Here is a 23,066-nt window from a genome sequence, read left to right as displayed (position 1 = left end):
TAATGAGTTTTTTGGGTTCATTGAGAACATGGTTGTTGTTCAATAATAAAATTATTCCTCAAAAATACAACTTGCCTAATAATTCTGCACTCCCTGTATTTATTTTTTTGTGCAGGTCTGTATGACTGATTTTAATATGCTTAGATTAAGTGTCCAGTTTCAGGTTTAAAAATACTCTGTAACATCTTTTTGGTTGTTTTTAAATTGTGTCTGATAAGCTTAATCACTCAAGCTGTTCTCACACATGCCCTTTAGCTGTGAACTCTTCTCAACGTAGTGGAGTTGCAAGCAGGAATGTAAATGTCCAATTCAGATTGAAGATTAAACAGTCTTTAACCTGCCAGCTCGCTAGTAAAAAGTGTAACGGTCTGGAAAATTCACAGTGAGCGAGCAGGTGCCAAATGTCCTGCTTCCTGCATGCTCGACCCAAGAAGCATCCTCACATCAACCAAACAGAGTAGAATATGGTGAAAAAGTCTTTAACAAGTCCTCGTTGCTTTATATTTTTCTAAGAAAATGAGAAACAGGTGCAAAGATTCATTTAAATGTGCAAACATACATGAAAATACAGTATAAAAGGCAAAAACTACTTTGTACAATTCTAACTGTACACAGCCTGAACTCTCTTGGAAGGAAATACAAAGCTCTATGTTACATTCTCTGTCAAGATGATGCTGAGGTCCGGGCTCTGGGGAAGCCAGTCCATGACTGATAGTCTTCCATTATGTGTTTTTCTGTCCAGGTATGCTTTTACTGCACTGGCAGTGAGTTACAGCATTGCCATGCCGAAAAATGAAGCCGTTGCCAGTTAGATGCTTTCCAGATGGTATTGTGTGTCAAGATGCGTCTTAATGATAACTTTTGTTGCTTGCAAAACTCCAGCGGGCACCATTAATTATTATCACATCTGTAGGACTTCAAGTTGCAGCAGAGCATTTTGTGTTTTCCATTTCTTAGAATTATGAACTTAGTGTTTCTTCTCCCACTAAAGATAATTAGGCCTTGTTGGTTTGGAAACTAACTAAGCAAAACTAAATTAGATGAAAATGAAAGATTAAATTAAGTTATCTTTTTTAAGCTTTAGCAAACATTAGCAAATTGGACCCTCGCTAGTCCGAATAATGTGTGATCTGCAGTTTCTTACTGCTGGCATGTTCCATGCACTTACTGCTGAATACAACATAATGTGATGCATCTAAATTTGAAGCTTTTACTGAAATTGACTTGATTTGATTTCTTAGGCGCCTTTATTTAAGATGTTTACTTACAGATTAAATATACTGTTGCACATATGACACTTTATACAGCTGTACATAACATGTCAGGCAGTCATAATAATTACACATATAAGATGCAATCTGTAATTCAACCTTAACAGCACACCAGTCTTGGTTAAATAACAAGATTAAAAAAAATGTGTAAAAGCTGCATCTATCCTGTAAGGCAAAAATCGTTATTCTCCATTCAAAGCACGCAAGGAGGTAGATAGAAACGATTAGACAGGCTCTTTATAACATACCATTTGCAGTATATAAGACATCATCTTTTTCCATGTAATGAACTTGTATGGGATGTAGTTAAGAATTAGAGGGATATAACCTGACACTTCTGACCCGCTGTGGTGTGTTCAAAGCTTTGTCTGTCTCCTGTTTCCCTTCAACCAGCACATCTTTTATCTCAGACCTGTCAGTCCACTGATGTCTTACTTTGTGAAGCCCTGGCCCTAAATCCCACAGCATTAATGTCACATTGCCCATTCCTAAATATCTTTTCTAAGTATATGAATAGTTACTGTTTGTAAAGTATCAAGTGGCTTTCACGAACGCAAACTGAAAATTACGTTGTAATGACAGTGATTTTAGCTCACGCTTTGGGCCAAACGATTTGAAAAAGCAGGTCGTAGCTGTACAAGGATATGTGTCACTGTTAGAACATTAGGATGCTCATTATGTAAGCTCAAGAGACGGTTATTTGCTTTTGTGGCTGTAAGCCTGGTGTTGTCTGCATAAAGAACGAGTGTGTGTTTATGCGATTGTGTATGCAGCTGTTGCAGTAACTGTGATAGGAGCTGAAGATCATTAATTATGGGTGTTTCCCTACTTTCCTCCAGGACTGATAGTAGCCTATGCTAGAGAGATACTGGTTCAATGGAGTAAATGCCATTAGCACTTTGTTTAGCTAGTACCCTGGGGTCTTGTTTCTAAGCCTTTTTTCTTTCAAGTGGCAGCCTTGCGTGAAGCTCCCTTACACTGAGCCTATTTCTCAGACCCTTATTCCCCCCCATGGAATTCAGCACCAGTGTGTCCAAATTGAGAAGGGAAGACAATGAAGGGCAAGGAATAGAAGGAAGGCTTCATGCGTGCGCATTTAGCACCTGTATCAGTGCACATCACCATGTGGCATTTAGACAGGCAGGACAAGTGAGAAGGAGCATTAAGCCAACAACCCAGATGAAACAAACAGCATGGCTAGTATCAGGGAGGGACGAGCGGTTAGTGCATGGCGAAGGATACACTGAGACTCCCAAAGCAGTGTTCGGGAGGAGTGGCGATGTGCTCATTAGCATTGAAGCCTGGGTAGAGGTAGAACTGACTCTGCTGCTGGGGCACGCTCTGCCTAGAGAGGCCCACACAGGAAGCTGCTCCTCTAACATGAAAGGCAAGCAACAGTCTGAAACTCCTCGTGATTTTTCAGCATGAATTTGTTTTTCTCCCCCTTCTTTTTCACCATTTTGTACTCCTCCTCCTAATGATACCCCGTATCCGCTCTCTAAATCATCTCATCCCAAACCTCTTCACTAATCATGTAAGTTGGAGAGGAATAAATGCTTAACAGATGCTAGTATTGTCAGGGGTTGGTTACATGCAACTGCATTTTTTACAGCTCAGTGGAAGTGAATATTTTGAAGTGGTTTACCTAAGATGACTCCTTCCTCTGCTCAGTTTAACCCCCATCGCGTATGCACCACTGTCTGTTGGTGTGTGCAGAGACCAAAAATCCTCTCACCGTCTCACAAGGGTCAAACAAATGATGGAGAGAAACACCAGTGTGGTAATTACAGCTGTGAACAGACAGCTGTGGGTAGTTTAATTTACTCATATTGCAGTTTCCGGCATTTTTATATCCCTGATTAGATTGCATTAGGAAGTTATGCGGAAAAATGAATGTGCTACATGATGAGTTCGGTTCCAAAATGAGGTATGCAGTAATTTAAATATGGACACCCACTCTCCATATGGTCTAATGGCAGTTTTTTTTTTTAGCTGGTATTAACATTTCGTGAAATATTATGCTTTTCTGAGTCAAAGTGTTTTCCAGAAGTGCACTGATATATCTTTTATTTCTTTTTTTAAGTAATCATTTTTGTAATAAAACCCTTCTTCCATGTAATTACACTGAGTTCTAAATTAATTCTGATATCTGATGGCACGGAGTATAGGGGAGATAGTGAAAGATATTTTCCAAGATTACTAGTTCTGTGGCATACCATCAGTATTTTGCAGATGGTCATTACTGCTGCCTGTCTGATTGAAATTTGACGTATTTTATTCGGTTACTGCTTCTGCCACAGCTAACGTACAATACCTCCCCAACCTTTCTAAGTAGCTTCAGTTCAATTCAGGTGCATTTATATAGCACCCAATCACAACAACAGTTGCCTCAAGGCACTTTATACTGTAAGGTAAAAACCCTAAAATCAAAAACGAAGATAGTTTATCCCTGAGAGGTCTTTTAAGAAAATTCTGCAAGTAACTCAATCAATCACTGGCCCAAACAAAATCATACAAATTTTGTGCAATAGTACTGTTAGGCCTGTATGTGTTTTTGGCAGACTGATGAGCCTAATCACACTGAGCAAAGTAACAAAAAAGTAATAACAAAAAAAAGAGAACACAGGCGATAGATGTTGTTTATATGCTTAAAGTGGGTCATTTTACACTGTTGCTAGGTCGTTGCTAAGTAGCAGGATGGCATCATAATACATCATGCATAATTCAACATTTGTGGACTTAAATGAAATGTTGTTTTGGTGAAACAAAAATGATATGATGCTTTTATAAAGTGTTACAGTTGCATAAATGCTCAAAATACATGATTGAAGCCTGTTGCCGAGTGGTTATTTAGCGACACAATGTTGTCACAACTTCTGATATAGATAAGAACCTTTATGGGCCTACCTGTGTGCCAAGTTTGGTTGCTCACCCCTGTGACTTAGAGAGAAACAAAGTGCTACTACTGCCAGTCCCCAATAATTAATAGGCAGCTTTTAAAATGCTAAGCCAAGGTGAATGCTATAAAAGTAGTGTCACTTCTTTTTGCAATTCTTTTACCTGTCTCTAGTTATTTGTGTGCTTGGTGCAGTGTAAATGTGTGCACAAAGCTTTGGAATAGCCTTGTTATAAGTGAGACAACCTTTTAATCAATACACCATCTACTTCACTAAACTACTCATTCCTTCAGAAACGACCAGAATGCTAACACACTTTGTGCTTCCCCCCCCCCCAAACAGCACCTCCTACGGTCCGCATTATACACTCGGGGCACGCCTGTAATGTTGAAGAGGAGAGGCACACCGAGAGAGTCTACACCATACGAGAAGGGGAGACCCTGGAGCTCACCTGTCTGGTGACAGGTCATCCTCGACCGCAGGTAGGAAAGTCAGCGCCTTTTCATCTGCCCTTAACCGACAGCATGGGAAAGAAAAGATAGTTGCACATGCAAATCATGGGGCAGTTTGTTAATTTGTACCATATCTCTGTATCCATCTCTCCTCTCTGCAGAAAGCTCCCTTTTAAATCTGTATTAGCATCAAAGCTGCACACCACATAAGTCTGCACTAAATCAGCTTAAAAGTTTAATCCTTTAATTATTAATGGTTTCGTTTGCTTTGTGCACCTGTATGCTGATAATTACAGCTTCCAAGTAAAATGAGATTGCAGAAAACAGCAAAAACATCTGCCAAACGAGTGAGAAACAGGCCACAGTTAAAAGACTCTGGGTCATGTGAATGCACATGGGTTCTCAACATCTGAGAGCAAGGCTTCCTCACATTCTTATTTACTGTTGTGATGTGAACTAATTAAAAAACTTTACACCTTTTTTTCTCTGATGAAAATAAGCTTATAATTAGTTTGGTTTTTTTGTGCTCACTATGTATTGTTTGTAGTATTCAAATCTAGAAACATACAATTAAAAGTTTAAAAAAGTAAGCAGATGGCAAAAATAAGGTCTCATCTGCTCTTTTAGACTAAATGTGAGCTATTATGAGCCACATAGATACATAAAACAGGTTTGCTATGAATTACTTGACCATGACATTTTGTTCTTATTAACCCAGTAGGTCACCCTAACCTTTATTGTCTTTTTATTACATGTTGCTTCTGATTTGAACAAAGACTTTTGCAGCTGATCAAACCCACATATGTGCAATAAGGCTGCTATATGTGCAATTCTTTTTCTGACAAAGTTGTATTTTCTTACTCAGTTGTATATAGCATTTGTATTCTATTTTATTCTATTGTATATATTATTCTATTTTATTCTATTTTATTGCATTACAGTGTTTTCTAGTTTCTGCTACATAAATTTGCACTTTTGCTGCAACAAAACAAATTTCCCACCTGTGGGACTAATAAAGGTCATCTTTTATCTTATCTTATTTGCTCAATAACAAAAATTATACAGAATCTCCAGAAACTCTGGACGGCAAAACCAAAACGCATATGGTTTTTTTATGTTTCAACTGAAAAGGTGAGGCTCCTTGAATAAGACTGTTTCAGGCACACTGTTCGTCTCTTTCCGTCCCCGGGAGGGGGTCACAACTTTGCACTCATCATCTCTGTCTTTCCTCTTAATTAGAATTTTTGAAAAACAGAGCAGAGCGAGGGAGTGGGTGGGAGTGCAGCGCGAGATCAAAAGCTATGCAGGGCTGTGGCAGGAAAGGCAGGATCTCCTTTGAAACAGAGTCATTATGAGACTCATGCAGATCCCCTGGCACAGTGGGTCTCGGCTGTGTCAGCTTTGTCCCCCCTCTGGTAGTGGCATGGGACTGGGGATAGAGCACACTCATTCTGAGTGGTTTAGGAGGCTGAGGTGGTTATCTGGAATGGCAGTAGACCTAAGGCTGGTTTTGTGATGTTGCAAGAAAAACCAAAAGGTGTGTGACCTCATCGGAAACACACTTGCAAGTTAATACGGCAGTAACAGCCCATCTTTTCTTTAGAATTAAATATTAATCCTTAGAACGTGTTCTGAGCCTTTCTTTGCCCCAAAGTTCCACATTTTAATTGAGCTGAGTTTCTTTTTTGTGTCCTGTCTTGATACTTTACAAGTGTGCAAGTTCAGATAGACAACCAGTGCGAACAGTTCTTTATGTGTGTGTGAGTTTGCTTTCTGTGTCTTTTGTATGTACTTCTCTGTGATACTAGCAGATATTTTCTATACATATTTCCATGTTTAACTCTCACATGATTTACTGTATATCATATAAATGATCTTGTTTTTTATGAAACATGATGATAGGTATGATACATACAGTAAATTATTAATATATATAAAATACGTAGCTTATAACAGGTGAATAAATTGAAATTATGCATTAATACAGTTAGTGGGCAGCACGGTGGCACGGTGGTTAGCACTGTTGCCGCACAGCAAGAAGGTCCTGAGTTCAATTCCACCATCACGCTGGGGTCTTTCTGTGTGGAGTTTGCATGTTCTCCCCGTGTTTGCGTGGGTTTTCTCCGGGTACTCCGGCTTCCTCCCACCGTCCAAAGACATGCAACTTGTGGGGATAGGTTAATTGGATAATCCAAATTGCCACTAGGTGTGAATGTGCGAGTGAATGTGAGAGCGAATGGTTGTCTGTCCCTGTGTGTTGGCCCTGCGACAGACTGGCGACCTGTCCAGGGTGTACCCTGCCTCTCGCCCCATGACAGCTGGGATAGGCTCCAGCGCCCCCCGCGACCCTGGAAAGGATAAGCGGAAGCGAATGGATGGATGGATGGGATGGACAGTTAGTTTCCCTGGCTACTATAATGTCTTGACTGGACTCTGTAATCTTGTCAACTGCCTACAGTACTTTATATTAACCAAAACATCATAACCATAGAGTATAGCAAGACATTTTTCTATAACTTGTTTTACTTTACTAAATTATATAGGGTAGGCCTGAAAGAAAGACAAAAATCACATTTTGTGTTTTTCTCAGACTTCAGAATTCATATAACATTATTTAAAAAATATTGGTAGGCACAGTTCACTTGCAAGTTAGCACTGATAAGTCAGATATGCCCTCTATATCTATACCAAGATCTCAGTTGCACAGGCCCAGGAACGGGTCAATGTCTTTAGGCCTCTGACAAATGCATATTTCCAGCAGTTGTCAGAGGCTGCTAGAAGTCAAAGGTAAAATTGATTGCTGAGAGGATGTTGCACCAAACTGCAGCTTTGGCTGCTACCAGAAACACAAAAACAGGAAACGGAGAACAGTTTCCTTCAAAGTAAAAGTGATGGCTCACCGCTGCAGCCAACACATTTCAAGAGGTGCAGCTTTTCCTTTCAAGGCAAATGTTCGGCATTTCCAGTTTGCATTTTTCAAACCAGTTGGTTTCTCCGATGCTAACTTTGGGTGACCAAAGCAATCCTTCCATATAGCAGCTTGAATCAAGGATGATGATATCACATAGACTCATGGCACATCTCTAGCATAGTAAAATCCTCAATTAGTTCTGCAATAGCAAATCACAAAATTGCCTTTTTCAATGTTAATGTTCAGATTGCAGTCTCTTTCTTTGACTTTGACTGGTGCTGGGTTAATGCATACACTGAGGGGTGCTGTGCCAAGTATAGTGCCACAAAGGACCAACTGCAGAGTAAATGGGTCCGTGGTTGGCTATTTTGCCACCGTTAATTCTTCACATGTCTATCAATATGCACACTTCTTAAATTACAGAGACACCCCTATAGGCCTTCTCACTGGTGGGAGTCTCTGGATTGTGTCCAAACAGGCAGCATCCTCCTTGTAGCCGTTCTCCTTGTCAGCCCTGTGCCTATCCGCCCACCCACCTCAGAAAGAAAAACAAGGGCTTTCTAATAATAAAGTCATACATGCATCCAGCCAATACAGGCACACATACAAACACACTTGTAGCAGCAGCAAGACTTCTCTGCCTTTCCATTTAATTGTCAAATAAATATATGTTCCTGTCAGTCAACTCCACACCATATGTGTTTTTTCATTGCTGACTTGTGGGTTAGGCATTTCAAGGTGTTACCCTGGGCTATGCAGAAAGACTGGGACTATTTGTATCTGGAGGGATCAGGGACCAATTAAATCTAATTCTGTGGGATGTATAGTACAGATGTCGCTAGAAGGATTTTCAGATCTTAGCTCTATGAGGAAAAGAATAAGACATTTCTCAACACTAAAATATGCTCTGTTGTCTCATACTGTTTCAAATACTACTTGAAACGGCCTAATATACTGGTTATAAGCAACATCTGATGCTTTGGTCATAATAACGTCTTATGTTCGGGTATATTCAACAGCTTATGATTCAGACATTGCAAATAAGCAGTGCCCTGTTTTGCACCAAACAATGCCCCATCTAATAAACCTCTTGACTATGAGGGGAAAACCCTCGCTCAGTACAGTCACAGACATCTCAGGGTGTGATCATGAAGGTCAGCCAGCAAAATTCGCCCCCTTAGTGATGTTGCTGACTTTTCTGTCTTTAGCTACAAGTGGCTTGGCTGTCCTCCAAAGCGTGTCTTTTGTCCCGGTTCCTTTCCCTCACCCACAGCCGATCACAGCAGATGGCTGCCCCTCCCTGAGCCTGGTTCTGCCAGAGGTTTCTGCTTGTTAAAAGGGAGTTTTTCCTTCCCACTGTCGCCAAGGGGGACATAAGAGGTTGTTGATTGTTGGGGTTTTCTCTATAGTATTTTAGGATCTGTTGTTGTTGTTGTTATTTGACTCTAAATAAATACATTTAAATTGAATTGGCTGTTTAACTAAATATTTTACTAAAACTGTAATTCAAAGAGTGCACACAATTTGACATCTTCAAGTTAATGATTTATAGAAAATTTAAAAAGATAAGAATCATGAAATCTGGTGAGTCTAGAAGTCCTGAAATTTATATTTTTGCATCTTTACCAAATTTATAAAAAAGGATGACAAATATCAAATGGCTTGAAAAAATCCTCATTGATGCAGTGCCTCCTCTGCTACAGGACTAACATCTCTGTGTATTGCAGCAGTCCATTAATCATTTGCTCAAGGAAAAGAACTTAATTGGTTTTAGTTTGGTAAGAAGTCATTTATTAAGCGATATTAACAAACAGCTGGCTAAAGCTTTTAATTGCAAAGATGTGCAGTTGTTCAGTGTTTTGAAGAATGTAAAACATATTTATATGTAAATCTAATGTAAAAAATGTCCTCTGGGTTTCTATAAAACTGTACACATTTTTTAAATATTTTCTTACATTTTACAAATTATTTTTTTTAGAGAATTGCACATCGATAGATGACTCAAAGCTGGAAAGAAAAATAGATTTGTTCATTCCTTTTTAAAAAACAGTGTTTCATAAGTCTTATTTGCTTCCTTAATCATATTATTTGTCTTTCTTTGACTGTTTGGGTGTTTTTGACTCTGTCAGACCACCACATAAATATAAACAGCTTTTCCTGTTCATACTTTCATGGTCACTGTTCTCCAGATCTATTCATTGTCTTTGATGCTATGAACAGACATCAAAGAGTCCCTGATGATGAAGCCATCTGCCCCCATCTCCTCTGCCCTGGCCTCCATCCATTATGTCCACAGTACTTTGTTTGAGTACCAAGCTCCAATAGCCAGCAAAACCACATCGCAAACACCTTTTTTTGTGTGTGTTTCAATTATTGGCCAGCCAGATTCAACTCACAGCACCACGGGTCAGCAAGTACAAATAAGCTGACCTCAGGCCCTAGGATATTTCGCTTTATACAGACCGCTTGGAGTATGTGATCTGTTTTGGATGCTCCCATGACAGTTAGCCTACAGTGCCAGTGTCTTTAGCAGATGGTGCTTTTTTTGAGCATGATGTAACCTTCTATTTTTCCACTGTTTGCCATACAGACTGCAGTATCAAAAGGGGATCTGTCTGATAGCTTTCCCTTAATCTGCACCCTATCCAACCCACCTATAGTCTTTAAAGTGAATTTAATAGCACCAGTCAAGCATACACTATGCAGTTCAACAAACAAAAAGCAGATGTAGTTTCATTTTCGTGTATGTCACTGTCTTGTGCTTGTCCTCTTTGATTCAGGTTCTGACATCAAAACTGTCACTGCGATGCGTTTCATACAGTATGATCATCCAATTTTTATGAAGGCCAGTATTTTCTAATATAGACCTGCTGTGTAAGTGCACTCTCAATTTGTAGACCCCCTGCTGCTTTTTCTGATCACTTGATTGTCATGCTCAGCCACACTTGTCTGCACCACTGTGCAGCGCGGACCAATGTCACTGTCTAAAAGAAAAGATGGCTGGCAATTAGAAACTAGTCTCGAGTTCGGTAGAGGGAAACGTCACAGCAGGCAATATGGCAGATTCACCAAAGATGCGTGCTCCAGCATATGATCACTGCATAACAACAGACACTGGGTGCATTTTAATTAGCTCGTGCTGTGACATCTCAGCATGTGTGGTCTCAGACACTGCTGGGATATTCAGTTGGATATTAATCTATACAAGCTTCTGCTTTCCATGTAAGCAAATACTGTAATTCCTGCTAGGGTTGTCTGATTTAAGGAAAACAAAAAAAGCGTTATTATTGTGTTTGACTTCGCTTTGTCATTGTGCTTTCACAAAATGTGAAATAAAGCAGTTTTTTTAATCAGAAGGCACAGACAGGAATAATATTCTGCTAGAATACTGTTACTAGCTGGTACACCACGGGTAGTTTGGCACATTCCCTTCTGTATACTTGTAGGTACTTTACGAGTTTTGTTTGACATAGTCCTTGAAGAGAACAGAAAAAAAAACCCAGCTAGGCTTTCAGTGGGCTGGGAGGAACAATTATCATATTGCTCAAATCTGCCAGCGCCTCTCAGATCAAGAGTATTTGCATTGCACTGAGGAGAGTGAAGAGGGTCAAACTGTTCTCACCGGGTATACTTCAGGACGCCCCTTGTGGGCAGAGGTAAAAAAGTCAGAAGAGTGCCGGAATGAAAATAGCCTGAGGGTACAGAAGGAGTTGAAAGCTCACCAATAATGTGGTCTGCTGCAATTTCCCTTTTTTGAAAATATAAAGAGTTATTTGAATACCCACTTCTTAGTGTCACTCTAACAATGCATTTATTGATACTGCATTTTCTGAAAACTCAAAGCTCTTTACACAAAAGCCAAAGAAAATGACTGGGGGTATAAGCTGGGTGAATATTGAATTCTGCTGAGGTCGCCGTAAGCCAGCTCGCTTTGTATTTGCATGAGGGAATCCAGAGCACTGTAGTGACACAGTATTCAGAAAATCTGCTCCCATCTAATTTATGCTCATAAGTTATTTAACTTTAGCGCTTGTTGTGCTGAACTCATGATGTCCCTAACTGTTAGAACAGGGCCCCAGATTTTCCGACGGTGTGGCTTTTGCATCTATCAGCTGCTGAGTTTGGGCTTTTTCATCAAGTGCTTTCTCTCAGTGTCTCTCAATGCATTTTAAACAGGCCAAGTGGAGCCTTTTGTATGCCGGGTGCTAATTTAGAGGCTTTTATTTTTAATGGTAGTATGGCCTCTGTGTAAAGGGATGGTGTATAAGCACAGTCTGACAGCAGAATCTTTTTTTCTTTTCGGGGGAAGAGGTTGTTGAAAAGAATTAGTAACTTACACACACTCTCTGTATATGAATTTTAAAGGTGTCTAATTTATTTCTACCTCTCTGAAAAGTAACACCTCAAGCAAGACAGAGAATCTGAAACTGATAAGCTTCAATTTTTTGCTTCGTGTCATCCTCTACCCCCAAGGTCCAAAAACGCCTCTGAAATAGGTTAACATTATCAGGTTTTGGGCCACCCACCCTTCCCTTTCCTTTCTCGTATCTGTTTGGAAAATGACCAAACTTCATACTGTCGTAACCTTGGGATGGAGTCGTCATGGTTAAAACCCTACAGCTAGAGCAGCGCTGCAGCAATCTCTGTGATAGCACCCAATCCCTATCCCTGCATGCAATGATATCCCTGTTCCATCTGATGCTATCGCTGCAAAATGGGATGTTATCAGTATCCAAGATGATGCTATCACCATACAGTGTGGAGATATTGGATTCTAATTCATAGCCTCCCCTGCCTAGACAGAGATATGTAAGGCTCTGCAGGCAAAGCCAGTCCATCTGTAGCTTACTTAGGATGAGGGATTGAATGGCGCTTTATGCTTCACGGTTCTGGTTGTGTGGCCCCCGGGCCAGAGTTGTCACAGTACCTGTTCATGCTGTATGCTTTAATGAGGACAGGAGAGGGAGATGATGGAGAGTCAATTACAACCTCATGTTGGAGAGTAACACTATTTCACCTTTCATTACACCTCAATGCCATGGGCTAACTGGGTCTCATCAGTTCGTGAAAGGTACTCATGCTGAGAAGGCCATGCTGAGGTCAGTCTTGTGTGGAACAGAGGAAAGTGAGTTAGATGAAGATTTTAGGTACCAAATCAACACTGTGCGCTTCACAAAAGAACCTTTCAGCTGCTTCGAGAAGGAATGTTCCTGCATAAAATGAATGCAGGATCATGTGAAAAACAGAGTGGCAAACATGCAGGTCATCATAGCTGCCGGAGAATTTGATTTATCTGCAGGGAGAGCAAGGGCAGCAGATACAGACAGACCTTCATTTCTATTTTCTATTTTACTTATTTTTATAGATGTTGTTTGGTAATTTGTTTTTAAATATTATATATTATGTCTACTGCACAGACTACATTGATTAGATTTGAAGATCAATATTGCTCAGATATTCAATTCAATTTTATTTATATGGCACCAAATCACAACAAAGGTTGCCTCAAGGTGCTTAAAATCTATTCTATTCATCTATCTATTCATAAAACATGGATTCGGACAGTGGAGGGATTATGCTTAGTTTAGCACTAAACATATACACTGGGGAAAAAGCTACATGTATAGGTGGGCTCTGTGGATTAGTGACAAAAATTGTTTATGGATACCTCTAAATATCACTACTTAACACAGTATTATTTGTTTGATTTGTGCACAAGTATGTTACATTGTAAATGATGCAGACTACAGTCACTTGTTGCAGTTTACAGTTTTTTTCTTGCAGTCTCACAACAACAAGGCTATGAAGTCTTTAACCTGATCATAGTTGTTGATGTTTGCCATCTTCCTAAAACGATTCACTGCATTCTTTAACAGATTTAGTGAATCATTTCAACAGATTTTTCTTTCCCATCCAGTTTATGGTTTCTTTTTCCTTTTGCTGTTAATCTTTTGGCAATGAAATGCCACTGTGAATGTTTCACATCAAAAGCCTTATTGTAGCTCTATTTTCCAGTAGCCACTTCACAGGGAAAAAATTGAGGAAGTGTTGAGTTCCTCTATTGTGATCAAAAGCTTTATTGTGATCAAAAGAAAACGGAATAAAAACAGTAATTTTGTTCCAATCAGAATAAAATTTTTCTTTAAATGAACGTTTTCTTGAGATTGCAACAGCTTCAGAGTTTTTACCAAGTCTGTTTTACCTGCCCTTTTTTGTTTATGTTGGCTGTGGTATTTATTCTATACTTACACTGTATATTAGCTTCTTAACTGAGTCTGTTCTGTGTCTCTTCTGTCAAGTCGTTGAAACGCGTAGTAATTTTCACTGTTTCTTCTTTGTAGATACGGTGGACAAAGACAGCTGGTAGTGTGTCAGATCGTTTCCAGGACTCCAGCGTCTTCAACGAAACGTTGCACATCGCAAAGATCCAGAGGACCCAGGGAGGCCGCTACTACTGCAAGGCTGAGAACGGCCTTGGATCTCCTGCCATCAAGTCCATTAGGGTGGACGTCTACTGTAAGTGTGATGAATTTGAGTCAGCACAGACCATTGTCATTTTCCAACATTGCCCAAAAACAATTGCCCATTGTTGCTTTACAGTAATAAGGTTGTGGTTGTTTTGTTCACGGACTTTGTATTTTTTCTTGTGAGTTTAGCCTCTTTCTGTGTGTGTGTTTTTGTGTGTGGTTGTTATTATGTTTTTCTTCCTGGTTTCAAAGAAGTCCAAGTGCGGCAGACTGCAAATGGTAAATTGCCCAGAGGTGTGACTATCAGAGACTGTATCTGTGTTACCTTGCTAAGGATTGACCAATAGACCCTTATTCTTCCATCTAATTCAATTTTGGCAAGATTCCAGACAGCCATGACCCTGAAAATGTTTCTGTTCACAGTCCTGATTTTGCAGCAATGCCAGCCTCGTAGTGGTGTAGTAAAACATACAACTAAAGAACCTTTTGCTTGCCTGGAACAGCATATATGTATGCTTTAGAACTGAATCAGTTTATTATCCTGCAAAGAAATTAGAATATAAAGTGAAACAGGTGTTGCAGTATTAATTTATAAGCCAAAATGTTAACACAGACAGCTGGTGAACAGATGAAACGATACAAAGATGCATAGCCCAAAAATAGCAATGTTCCATATTTCTGTTGTGAATTAAAAGTAGTTATTATGATGTAGTGCATAAGAACAGAACTTCTTCTTCCTCTCCTGAGAATGTTACTTAGATGTAAAGTCAGTCATTGTACATGCAGATTCTTTATTTTAAAAGCAGCTGCATGACAAATGCGAAAAGTTCATTAGCATTCATTAAGCAAACATAACAAACTTAACTTTATTGCTTTTATTGATTTGTCAGTGATTATCCTATTTCACTTCATGATGAGGAATAGCAGTCACTGTCCTCCATCAGACACCCTCCAGCCTACTTATTTGTGCAAAGATAGCCAAATCTGGACTTTATGTTCAATAAGAAATCTGTAGTCATGCCATAATTAAGAGCTTGTCTTACTGTTTGAGCTTCATGAAATTCTACTGAGATACATTTAAAATGACTTGCTTAGTGCCTTTGAAAGATCTCCAAGCTGCCTCACTGATTTCAGCAGCTCTCAGTCCCTTGCTCTCCTTTTTATATGCCAGACTGCAAGGAAAAACTTTTTGTATCTTTGAAAATAAATGACCCCAGTGTCCTTAATTTGTTTCCAAATATCATTTTCAATCACAGAGGAAAGAAAAAGGTAGTGATGCTCTTGATTAGTTTCCAGCAACACCTACAATAATTCCAGGCACTTTTTCATGAGTTAGGATTTATACTCCTGCAGTTCCCTGCATTGATGCCAGTGATTTGAGGCAGTATATTTACAGTAAAAATTCTTTTTCTTATGTGTCAACATTAAACGAGTGCTTGATTTAATTTGCGTTAGCAGGGAACATTTCATTGAAAATGACTTCATAGCTACTTGATTATGTCTTTTTTGTGCTGTGCTTTACAGAGTAGCCTTCTTGTAGTCTGGCTCATGACTTTAGAAAAGCTCAGGCTGGCATGCACTGGTAAAACATTGGGATGTTAACAATGCATACATTTGCCATAGTTCGGTTAGTAAAACAGTTTGAAAATCATTTGTGATAAATAATCCTGTCCAAGTTTGTTTATAACGTTGGAACTGACTTTTATTGTGAAGTACAAAGTAATTGGCATTTCTAAGCACTCAGTCTCAAGGACACATAATGCCCTTCATTGCAGTTTGTTGTTCCATACAGTGCAGAAAACCTCTTATCCCCTAAAAAACAAAACAAAACAAAACAAAACCCTAGCACAGTAGCAACAAGAGTCACCCAAGAAGGAAAATCCTAACTTGTCTACAAATGCTCACCATTTACTCCCCATTCTGTTGTGATTGTTGAATAAGTGTAATACATGTCAGAATGAGAGCATGATAGCCTTCAAAGTAAGAGTTGTGCATTATCGCTACAACCAACGCAGCCAAGTCAAACGATGCAGCTTTTACTTTGAAGGCAAATCCTCTCTTTTAACAGTTTTGCTACCACTTGGCAAGCAGTTTACGGGTGATCGCAGACATATCAAGTCGATGTCTTCCATGCAAACTACTGGCAACAGCAGCAACCTACTAGCTACCAAAGCAATCACAAGGAGGTTTGTGGTGCAGCACTGTTTACCTATTTGCAGCCAATTCCATGCTAGCAACTCCTGTCAACCTACCTACAGCAACCAACTTGCCAACCAATTGCAGAATACACACTTTTCCCTAGTAACCAGTGTTTCCCAGGGTGGTCACTGACTGGTCTGTAGGTCTGCATGAACGAGGCTGTTGGAATCAGTTTCACAGTGACTGCCAGAAACAAGCATCAAACACTCACAACCAGTTGAGGAATACACTCTAGGACAGTCTTTCATGTCCCAAATGGAGCCAAATGTTCCTCAATGCTATTGGTATTAAATAGTGTCTCATAATTTTCTGTTGATTAACAGTTACCCTCAGAAAACAATGTTAATGATGAATATACATTTTTATGGTAATACCGCGTGTCTAAAACAGTTTCACTGATGCTCTCCATTTAGCGTGCATGCTCTGAGGCCCCAAATCCACAAAAAGTGTTGCTCATTTTTCAACTTATGAAAGAAGCATAATTTCTTCGAAGTATGCATGACTGAACAATGACTAAATGAGGCACCATCTTGTGTGATCCAGTTCCCCTTTATATACCCTCTCTTTCTCTCTCCCTCTCTGTGCTTTCTTCTCATGTCCCCCACATAAATACAGAGTACATTGTTAACTTGCTCTCCTTTTCACTCTTCTTTCATGTCTCTGTCTTATTCCCTTTCAGCATGTGGGCTACATTCTTGTACTTGTTTATTTGGACTGACACTGGCAAAAGTTGTGGAATTGAAACTTGTTTAGAAAGCTTGTGGAAGGGCTTAGTGGTGCAGGAGGATGGGGCTGAATGCATCTCAGCTGCTGACAGTTAGAACCGTGTTCCTTCTGTGTACTATTTCACCTTGGCTGCACTAAAGAGGTGCAGGATAAGACGTGGAAATGAAGCCCGAGACAGACTGGAGACACAACCTTAGCATAATAGAAAGGCATGGCTTCTCATCCAGCTTCATCATACGGTATTTTGCAGCCTTAGTTCTCTTGCTGTTGAAAGCAAACTGATGATTGTCATTGGTGAATGATAGCGATGTAAATGAAACAAGCTGGCTACTGTGAATAAGTACCGTATGCATAGTTTAATATATAGACAATGTCCATTGGTTACAGTAATTTGGTAATTTATACAACACACACACTCACACGGAATATTCCATGCATATTTTAGATCATGGCATTTGTTTGCTGTCCTTGTAATCTCCTTGCATCTGGCCTTGTAACACAGCATGTTTGTATTTCACAAGAAATGTGTTATGTTGCGCATCCAGTAAAAGCACATCATTTCTACAGAGCCACGTTATAGCTGTCCCCTGGGGGTGAATTTAATTTGTTGCTCTCTGCAGTACACGCTGCTTTTAGTGGTTTGCAGCTACAATTTCTGATTAGTATTAAAATAGATATTGTGGCTCCGGACCTCACAACAATAAAGCCATGAATTATATTTGCTTTCTGTTTCAGCTGCATCTTACATGTCTGTCTTCATACTCGTTTGTTTACATCTGACAAATAACACCAGCAATAATGGACTATATCACTTCTGTTGTAAAGGAAAGATGGTATTCATGACGAGACACGGGCCCCAGCATGGTTTACAATGAGAGGCTTAAAACCTGAATGATCTTTCTGCAGCTGATTCCTTTTTACTCTTTTCTTCTGAGTCTATTTATTTAGCTTCTGCTGGTTGGAATCAAGGGTCCTGTTTTCAATTTTCAAAAGAAGCACTCGAAATCTTATATTATATGTGTATCTTTATTAGATCAGTGAGCATGCTTCCCTCCTCTGTACACACAGCCTCACCCTGTTGTGCTTTCTTTCAATAAATTTCGATTTAAACAAAAACATTAAATGTAGATTCATGAAACAGATACATGAAAATAAAATGACAGAGAAGCGCAAAAGTTCTCTTTAGAGTTTTCTGTGAACAGCGGACAATATGAGGAAGGGATAATTAATGGTAATAACTGCCCTCTCCAGCTGGGAGGAGCTGAGATTAGCTATATACCCAGCTCAAAGCTAATGTATTTACAAGGCTCAGAAGTCCATCTAAGCACATTTTATACCTGCTGACACCTCAGTTGTGTTTGTCCACAGTTGGGTCTATGGGGAAGGTCCTCTGCAAAGTTAATAAAGAACCTTGCCCAACTCCTACACTGATCGATTTTAAGCTTAAGATGCTCACTTCTTTTTCCTGAAGGGGAGTCTTTTCAGTGTTCTCATTTAATTTCAGCTGCATTAATTTTGCTGCAGCATCTAATGTTTCATTGAGTGACTGATCGAGGAGAGCTTAAGAGTTCTTCAGGGGCAGCTTATTGCAGGCTCAGGGAGTTCATTGACCATCACCAGCACAATATATCTAAACGAGATTTGGCCAGAAGGCGAGCTGAGGAAAAATGTACATTGAAGAGGCTGCTCAAAAAACAAACTGTGAGAAAGAACTTTTGGAGTCTGGTCTATTCCTTTTCATGGTAGTTGGTCAATAAATGTATGCTCCTTTTCCCAAAGTGCCAATGGGAAATCTAAAAGTCTTTAGAGACCCATTTGTTTAGGTTTTCTGGTTTAATAACCGATATCAAGGCCAAAATTTCAGTGTTTTCCCAGCAATTATTGTTTACAAATGTGTATTACAAAAAGAAAAGAAAAATGTATCTCAGCATCAGACAGTATAGTTTAGGCAATTGCAATCCTTTTGCAGTGTTTATTTACATGCTACCAAAGTCTATTCAAATGTGATTGGTCAATAGAAATCAGGGCACAGAAGCCAGAAAGCTTACAATACAAAATATATTTTCCCTTGCCTAGATGCTATGTCTTCCAATGTGAAGATTTGCAGCTTGCTTGTGCCTTTTACATAATTTAAGTCTAGTCTTGGCTAAATCAGGTTATCTGAAGGCATCACTTTGGTCTCACTTTGATCACTGTGGAGCAGTTGATACATTGGTTATATCTGGAATAAAAAGTAATATAATTCTAAAAATTATTAATATGCAAATCAGAAAACAGTCATTGTCAGATTTACCTCACAGTCATTTAAAATGAATCCAACAAATGATCAAATGTAAAACAAATGACTAGTCTTTAGATCTCCTCCATCTAGGTCAGCTTTTCCTGAAATATGCCATTTCCTGATTTTGTGTTGCTGGTCTTTTATTCTTTTATGTAAACTGACAGCCTTCTATGTCTTGCTGCACTCTGTTTCTGTTACTAACATGCTAAATTTGGCCAAGGCAGCTTCTAGAGACAATAGCCAAATGTGGCCACGAGATAGCAGTAATTTACAGAAAGGATGCAAACATGCAACAAAATGCACGGAGAGCTTTACGGAGAGAGATTTCTAAAAGGTTTATGTTTTAATTAACACATGTTTTTAAATTTCCCTGAGCAAGCACTGCTAGCCTTGCTTGCCCTGGCAAAATGTATTGCTCTAAACAATTTTAAACAAGCGTTGAATAAATTGAGCATATAAAAATGCAATACAGAGAAGGAAAAGAATTCCAGAGTTTACAAGAAAGAAGTATTTTGCACTGCCTAAGTATGTTCTGCAAATGATTTTGATGTTGTCAGACAACACCTGTTTTCTGTGCAAACACTGGGCTGTAGATGTCATTGCACTGAAACGTCCACTTGCAGCTTCACTTTTCCCGGTATTCATTCAAAAGGATTAGAAAGAGACAATAGCCTGCTTTCTCTGTGTTATCTTTGGAAGGACTTATGCAGCCCTCACTCTACAGCACTGATGCAGAAGCCAACGAATTTTAATAAGGACACTGTGTGTGTGTGTGTGTGTGTGTGTGTGTGTGTGTGTGTGTGTGTGTGTGTGTGTGTGTGTGTGTGTGTGTGTGTGGAGAGAGTTTGGATGTTTGTGCCTGCAGATGGTTAGGTGGATGGGGATAGTGAGAAGCACTAAGTATGCACCCATGTCTTTGTGTGACATGGTCTCATGTGTGAGAGGAAACAAAAATTGATGCTTCCTATTGGGTTCAAGCACACACTTATGCATGAACACACTCTTCACCAGTGAGGTCCTGACTCACAAACATGTCAAAATGCTTAACTTGTCTTGGCATAGGCCTCCTCAGCTGTGCAACACTTTGCAGCAGCATGCAGGGTGGGCTCACTTGGTGAAATGTGTCTGCTTGATGTTTGCTTTTCCTCGATGGAGTTCATGAAGGAGCTCAGAGACCAAACAGCAGCTGATGGTGTTTGTTTTGTGGACGTGCTGGCTTTTCTTTATCCAGTTTGGTCAGTAAAACTGGCATGTGCTATTTCATTGGGTGTCTTATTCAGGCTGCCTTGCTGAAAGGTGTAAATGTGTATGTAGAGCAAGAGCATGAAAAGGCATTCTGGAGAAAAAGTTAACTCAGAAAAACAGACTACGGTGATAAAACCTGAGTTTTGAGTGATGCTTATGCACTTCCTATTAACTCCTATATCCTTTCATTACCCATGTTTGCCCTCTCTGCTTGCATTTATATACTCAGGAGAGGCTCCTCTAAAGTGACTAGGTAATTTATTTGGGTATGGGCAGAGGGAAGTGTGTGGGATGGTGATCTCAGGGGAGCCTATGGATTAATGGGTTCAGCTGGATGCAGTAGGTGCTGGAGGCAGGTTCAATAGGTTGAGTTATAACCCAGATTGAAAGAACTGACAATTGTTAAGTGTTGGACCCTCTTCTCATTACATTAAAACATTACATTGACTGTTTACTGATAAAAAACAAATGATCTACATATCCTTTTTATCATCTCTGGAGAACATCCAGGAAATGGGTGAAACCATCTCTGGCTGACTTTTGAATGTTTCTAACCTTGCGTGCAAGTATCAAACAGAAAGTCGGGGTTTTTACAAGAAAATGGTCTATAAAGACATGGGAATGAAACACTGTCCTCATATTGCAGTGTTTAACCAATGTGCACATAGATGGATGGATGGATGGATGGATGGATGGATGGATGGATGGATGGATGGATGGATAGATAGATAGATAGATAGATAGATAGATAGATGGATAGATAGATAGATAGATAGATAGATAGATAGATAGATAGATAGATAGATAGATAGATAGATAGATAGATAGATAGATAGATAGATAGATAGATAGATGTAAGGGGCAAATAGCTTTTCAGGATGTCCTAAAACAGCTTCATTCCCCAAGTTCCAAATCTATTAAAAAACAAAGTGTCCATAAAGACAGCATAAAATGCAATTAAGTATATAACTGGTTAGATTAATGAAGCTTTTCCTGCCTCTGATAGTAATCCAAGTGCTAAAACACAGAGCAGTGGTTGCGTGGTCGCTTACAGCCATTTGCATGTATCTTTCCTCTGAGTTTTGTTGTTTTTGTTGTTGTTGTATTAATTAATATCAATATCAGCCAAAAGTGGGAGGGTTGCTTGACACACATGGCACCAATAAGTTTTGTGGTTGTTCATGATTATTAATTGTCTCCATTATTGAGACAGGATGAGTAAAGGATAGCAAATGGCTATTATGGATAGCTCATCTGTCACACAGATAGTCATAGAGTCATAGAATCTATAGCATATCCTTTGTATACCATATGTACCTTTTACATGTGGTTTACATAGTACCTGTTCCTGCTTCCATGTAAGCTGTCGTTATTGGATATGTTGCTAAACAGTACGCAAACGCTGTAATGTTTAAAATATATGGAAACATAGGAAAATGCAGTAGGAATTTAGGATATTGTAGTTAAGATAAGTCATCATTAGATAGTGACTATTTTTATTGTTTCCAAAATTAAAAATTTAGAAGAAAAGATACAGTCAGTTAAAAACAATCAGCATATTTGTGGTGATGAATACTAATTAGTAGAGGCACATCATCTAAAATCAGTACTTACTTCACGGTGCAGATTTACAGGAGCCAGCTTCAATATTATTCATTAATCCATAGAAAAAGTCTATGGCATCACCCTCTCTGTGGATTGTGCTTATTATATGGCATGACCCTGAATTTTATTTGTTTTTTTGTTCTTGGAGATACAGACATACACAAAACAGACACAATACACAAATTATACAAACTATACACAAAATATAGTCAGTTATATTCAATTTTGAACATACTGAGTCCATGGCCAGTGTCTGACATGACAGTGGTAATAAACCCCTAAATTGAATTTCCATCATCCCTTTGAAACTAAAAGCAAAGTTACGTACGAGAAATGGCTGATGAGCTCCATCTTAGTCCTTCTATGTGACATGATCTATGAGCCTATGATATGAGGTGATGTGGATACATATGTACCTGTATAGTTTTCTGAAAAGATCCCATAATGTATGTACATCAAGATATATGTGCAGTGCCTTTAAAGTGCTTCTGGATGTAAATGACCTGGTGTGATGAATAGCATGATACAGCCGCAGTGAGTTATCTGAGCCTTGTTTGAATCAGGACAGAATGAATCAACACATTATGTGTACATTATGTAAATGTTTGCTGGTTTGGTTAATGGAGGTAAAGCCAGTTCATGACTGCCCATTACTCTTTCAAGGACTCGCTCTAGGGAGGGGCCCTTAATCAGAGTAGTGAAGTCAACCTCATCTCTTGGCTTTGTTTTTCTCGCCATCAGGAGCTTAAAACATACTGCAGTGTGTTTGTGTTGTGTATGCTAATGTGATTATCCCTTGTAGAATTTCATTCTGATCTGCTTTTTGTTTTTTAACATCTCTCTGGGTGAGGAGAAGGCAACAGATGACAGCTAGCTGTTTATCTTACAGCCATCGTTTATGGAAACATTAAAAAACAAAACAGTTAAAAGACCTAAATATAAAGTTAAAAAATCAACATGATAATTATGTTACCTTGGATTCATTTTTTTGAGTCAATAGAACTCTTTTTTT

General features: G+C 39.2%; 1 protein-coding gene across 7 annotated transcripts in view; it reads left to right on the top strand.

The window, feature by feature from the left end:
• The window catches only part of mdga2a (MAM domain containing glycosylphosphatidylinositol anchor 2a), a 191,565-nt gene that overhangs the window by 67,227 nt on the left and 101,272 nt on the right, over window positions 1-23,066 (top strand). For all 7 annotated transcript variants that reach the window (XM_013908734.1, XM_005724984.1, XM_005724982.1 and 4 more), the window contains 2 exons: window positions 4,511-4,650; window positions 13,873-14,047. In XM_013908734.1, coding sequence (XP_013764188.1) covers window positions 4,511-4,650; window positions 13,873-14,047 — 315 coding nt within the window. The remainder of the gene's footprint in view (window positions 1-4,510; window positions 4,651-13,872; window positions 14,048-23,066) is intronic.

Source organism: Pundamilia nyererei, unplaced genomic scaffold (assembly GCF_000239375.1).
Source record: "Pundamilia nyererei isolate P.nyererei 1_Seehausen unplaced genomic scaffold, PunNye1.0 scaffold00013, whole genome shotgun sequence".
Taxonomy (NCBI): domain Eukaryota; kingdom Metazoa; phylum Chordata; class Actinopteri; order Cichliformes; family Cichlidae; genus Pundamilia; species Pundamilia nyererei.
The sequence above is the reverse complement of the archived record's forward strand: the minus strand, read 5'-3'. Positions and strand labels throughout refer to the sequence as shown.